Genomic DNA, 5,148 nt, shown 5'->3' with positions numbered 1-5,148 from the left:
ATTAGTGTGTGTTTATATGGTCAAAGTAAGTTTAATTAACCAACCATACTAGAAACTTTTTGGTGTCTTTTAACTTTCAACAAAATACTCAAAAGAGATGAGGAAAGCATGTTGAATGTAAAGCATTAACTTGATCATTAAAGGGTTCATGTGTGAAACCTTTTACCATATGCAAAAAATTTTGTAGGTGGAGCTGACATTAATTCTTTTATAATTTGCTCGTGTATATGACTGCAAACGTGTGTGTGGTGGGATATGAAATCTTTCTTAGTTTCTTTAATTTGGTTGGGTTGTTGAGCACTGTTTGACCACATGCATGTGTGCGTTCGATTGTTTCACTCTTGATCTCGAAAGGATAATAATGTATTTCCTTAATTTAAACTCCTTTTTGGTGGGGTTTAAAACTTTCACCATCTATTCTTGAAACGCATACTTAAAAGACATGATCTATGTTGGAACTGATAACATATATTCACAGATTTTATAAACAACAAGAGCCCATCAACAGATTGTTATTTCCAGAGTATAATTATTATCACGTATCCATGGAGCTATGGCAAGTTTCATGATAATGCTTCTGCAATGCATGCATGCAAGCAATTTAAATTAAGTTTGGAAAGAAATTGTTGAACAAAGATTCGAAAATCAAGATGCTCAAAGCCAAGAGAGATAAACAGAAAAGATAATAATTGTCCAGAAAACAATACAATCCTCCTAGCTATTAAAGGTTACCAGTTAGCAATGAAGCGGATAAATTTTCTCCCTTAGAAAAGTGATAGAATCTTTTGGAAATCTTCATCATTTGAAGAGAAGAAAATTCATCTACTTCACCACTTGAGGTAACCCTTTTTTTTTTGTTTATTCCCATTAACGCTACCACAAGGTTTCCAAAAAAGTTTACCAAGGCTCATCTCTCAGCAAGTGCTCCGTAGCAAACCGCTCCCTCTCTTGCCTTCGTGCAATCTTTGTTTGAGAATTTTTTGTTACCGAGCACGAGCTTGGATGAAACCTAAGAAACTTTCAAAGCTAAATCTCCAAACAAGCTAAAACATTGAAAAGAAAATTAAAAAGCTTTGCAAAAGGCACTTGATCGATGATCAACCAGGGATCTAGTGAGCGAATTCGTCTTCTGAACCAGTGATGCATTCCTTGTCATCTTCAAATCCTTCAAGAGAAGGGTGAGGGGAATGGCCTTTGCCAAAAGACCTAATGTGATCTTTCAAGGATCTTTTGTGTTTAAAATCAGAGCCACAAGTGCAATACCATAATTTGCCACAATTCTTTTCGTGAGTTCTCCAATCCCCTTTGACAGCAAACGTTTTGCCACATTTCCTGCACATGAAGGGCTTTGCGCCGTGCTTCCTTTTGTAGTGAGTTTGAAGTGTTCTGAAGTCTTTCAATGGCTTAGCTCGAGGATGGTTGATGTTGTTTTTGCAGCCTTGAGCACAGCAATAGCATGGCAGCCTTAGCATTGCTGCTGGTTGTGTTCCTTTAAGTGAATCTGGCCCTTTCCTATATTCAGAGCCATGCCCCCACATATGCATCTGTATCATCAAAATTCAGTCCCTCAATTTACTTGTTATGCATGCACTTATATATAATTGTCTTATTCAATTTACACCTCAAAGTTCATATTTTAGATCTAGTTAGCATTGGTATTCATACTTTTTTTTTAAAAAAAAAAAATTGATTTGGGTATTTGCTTAAGATATTATGACTTTGCAAAAGGTAACCCTTGACTCTTTATAGTCTACAAGGATCATTAGGCTATGTCTTTTAATTAAAAGTTGATAAAAAAAGTGATTAAAGAGTGTTGCAAATTCCCCACTAAAGATAAGAATCCAAAGCTCTAACATTAACTGCTCTTTCTCTCAAAACCCCCTGGCCCTCTCCCCCTTCTTCTTCCTTACTTTTTTTCTCTAATCAATTTCAACTTCTTACCACTACCTCTGCTTTATAAGTAAAAAATCTTAATAATATTTTCTTCCTACCCCAGCTTGCTTTCTTCCTCCATAACTTTCCACCCAAAAGGGAAGCATGTCAAGGACAAAAGTCAAAAGAAATGGGATGTGGATTAGTTAAATTTTCTCAATCATGGAGGGACTTTCACGTTAACAAATTAAAGGGAACATATCATCGACATCATTCCCTCTAAACGAAACAAAACGGAAGAGGGGTATCATTTCTATCTACTGCAGAAGCTAAGGCCAATTCATTTCAATTTTCACTAAAAATCATTACCCCGATTATATTTTAAAGCATAATTCTCAGTTGAAAATGTTGCTTGCAAACCAATAGTTTCAAGTAATAGATGGCCTGAGAGTCTATATGTCTCCACTTTTTTATATTTTAAGTATACTTTAAGGGTTAAAAGGAAAACAAAATGATTAGATGTAGTCTAATATCGAAGTAATTAAGCATGGGAATTTGCTTCTTCTTTTTTTTTTTGTGAAAGGTAGGAATTTGCTTATTGAGTCATTTAATTAGACTGATTAATTTGGACTCCCTAGGCCTCAATTATTTCTATTGTTTTTTAGCTGTTTCTTCCTTAGTTTCTATCTAATCTTTGATATTCTAATGTATGGGACATGCATGAGCGAATATGGATGAAACGCGTGTACATTGATTGATAATAAGAATTGACATATGATGTTTGAAGCTCTCTAACATCAAAATCACAAAGGATTTAACCAAAATATTATACTGGCTTGTTTTCATGGAAAAAAAAATATAAAACAAAAATGAAAACATGGAAATGATTTGAGAGAGTAAAGCTATATAATTCAGCATTGCATAAATTAGCTACATAGAATTATAGCCAAGTAGAAAATACATGAAATGCGTATTGGCTGCTGCATCTAATAAAAGAAATAAATTAAAAAAATCTACCTATCTCTTAACTCAGAAATGGAAAGAAAATTAATCCTTGAGCATATGACTCGCTGGAAAGGAAAGAAACTACCATAAAAATTCATTGCTTATTTGTAGTTAATAATTGCCTTAAACAATCGTCTATAAGCATTCATTTTCTTTCTATTCTTTTTACCTACATCAACAAGACAATTGTCTTTCCTTATTAAGGAAGACAGCTTTGAACTGTAACTCTCCAAAGTTTCTAAGAGAATGATGAGTTGTAAGGGGTAAAAAGGATGATTTTGGCATGCAATAAGGATTAACTTCGGTAATTTATCGTTTTTCGCACCAACAAAACCAAGTAAAAGTAGTTTTGTTAATTCCAGATTTGATCATGTTCATGCATAGAGCCATGGGCATTTCAATTGGAGAGGAATCTATATGGTCAAAGGTTAAAAATGAAAAGAAAAGAATCTATAAAAAAAAGCTTTAATTCATAAAATTAAAGAATTCCAAAGATCGAAGACTGACCTGCATGTTGTTATACCTATTGAACGTCTTGCTACATATGGAGCAAGCAAACTGCATCGGGCCGACGAGGATCTGCGCTGGAGTTGGGATCCAAAACCTACTCTCTGTGTTGAAAGAACACCCATGGAAGGTTTTCTTGATGGGTTCTTCTCCCTTAAAAACCTTGTTCTCAATAACAGGATCTCCGGTGTTAGGCAACCCAATGTGCAAGGAAACCGTGACTTTCTCTATCTTCTCTTCCTTAATCCCAATATTGATCTCCTTTTTCATTCCAGCATCTTCCTCTTTCAATGGTTTGTTCTCTGAAAGCCTGCTCAAAAGTGGTAGGCATTGAATAGTTTCCTGCACAATTTCTTGTTGCTGCTGTTGAAATGAGACAGGCAGTTTCAAGATGGTCATGGGGTTTATAAACTGCACTTGTTTAGTCACAGAAGAGGAAGAAGAGGAAGAAGAAGAAGAAGAAGATAAAGATGATGATGATGATGACGACGACGACGAAGAGGATAGTGAAGAAGAATTAGGAGAGGAAGATGGCTTGAGCCATTCAATGAAAGTAGGAGCTTGGAAGCAAAGGTTTTTGTCCTCTACATGATAGCTCCTAAAACCCATCTCTTCAGAGGGAGGGATAGGGATTTTTTTTCCCTTTGATTAATTTCTATCCTCAGATGGCTTATATCCAGACTTTATGTGGGAAAGCCTTGCACATATAGCAGCTGATTTATTGAAAGTTGGTTTGGTTTGTCTTTTAGGAAGTACTCCTTTTTCTTCCTCTACCCCTTTAACTTTTTTCCACCTTTGGCATTTGTTTGATTTAGGGGAGAGTATGATAGAGAAAGAGGTGGAGCGCTCAGTGAAGGAGAGATTAGTGGTGGGGTTAAAGATAATGACATGCATAAATAAACAGACTCACTTAAATGAAGAGAATCCTAGAACAGTCTGAGATATATATATATATATAAAATATGTAAATATGTAACAACAGAGATCTCTGAGTTTTTTCCTTGTAAGAACTTAGTACTATTTTTTTCCTTCTTAGTATATGACGGAATTTGACCAATAAGCACACATTTTCTCATAAAATACATTGACATTAGAATAGATGACCTCAAGAAGGGGGCAATATATATATATATATATATATATATATATATATATATATATATATAAAGGAGAAAAGCATTGGGTCAATACCTAAAAGAAAAGGAAAATGATATTAAAAGGTAAAAGAAAATTAATTGTTTTTTTCTTGAAATAATGTTTTTAATTAATATAATATGCATATATAGTTCAGTTTAATACCCACAATGGACATGAATGATTTGATTAGACTTATTTGTATATGGTTAAAACCGGTATGCAGGGGCAGATTTCAACATAGGCTGCTGGGAAAAAAAAAATCTCTTTTGCCTCATAATTTTAGGAAATCAGATACACACCACTGGTTATTAATTTCAACATCTTGACATAATAATCTTAACTATGTCTATGGTTTTGAAGATACATGAATTTGCCATTAGACCTAATTACACTTATTGGAAACGTTTCTGGTTTACATTATTACCCAAAAAAAAACAAGAGGGATTAGATCCAATTAAGGATATAGCATTAATGGAATGGGTCAGGAAGCTGTATATGCCCTTTTTTCTCTATCATTGTATAATACAATTTTTGGGGTCTCCAATATTCTCTGATATTTCCTTTGGGACCTTTTATTTCTTTTGAATATGATTTACTGTCACTCTCACCTCTCACCTTTGCATACTT

General features: G+C 34.3%; 1 protein-coding gene across 1 annotated transcript; it reads right to left on the bottom strand.

Annotated features, from left to right (window-relative positions):
* Nucleotides 1–561: 561 nt before the first annotated feature.
* Nucleotides 562–4,071, bottom strand: WIP3 (WIP domain protein 3). Its single transcript, XM_021423631.2, has 2 exons — nt 3,385–4,071; nt 562–1,544 (listed from the first exon to the last, which is right to left on the bottom strand). The coding sequence occupies exons 1-2, from the start codon at nt 3,991–3,993 to the stop codon at nt 1,110–1,112; spliced, it is 1,044 nt and encodes a 347-aa protein (XP_021279306.1). The 5' UTR covers nt 3,994–4,071; the 3' UTR covers nt 562–1,109.
* Nucleotides 4,072–5,148: the final 1,077 nt, after the last annotated feature.

Source organism: Theobroma umbraticum, unplaced genomic scaffold (genome assembly GCF_002168275.2).
Source record: "Theobroma umbraticum cultivar Fairchild unplaced genomic scaffold, ASM216827v3 scaffold_95.0, whole genome shotgun sequence".
NCBI lineage: Eukaryota > Viridiplantae > Streptophyta > Magnoliopsida > Malvales > Malvaceae > Theobroma > Theobroma umbraticum.
Note: the sequence above shows the minus strand (reverse complement) of the source record. Positions and strands in the feature narration are given on the sequence as shown.

Excerpts from the sequence above, each read along its gene's own strand:
- WIP3 (XM_021423631.2), bottom strand. The coding sequence starts at position 3,993 with ATGGGTTTTAGGAGCTATCATGTAGAGGACAAAAACCTTTGCTTCCAA. Across the intron at positions 1,545-3,384 it reads ATAGGTATAACAACATGCAG|ATGCATATGTGGGGGCATGG; the intron begins GTCAGTCTTCGA and ends TTGATGATACAG.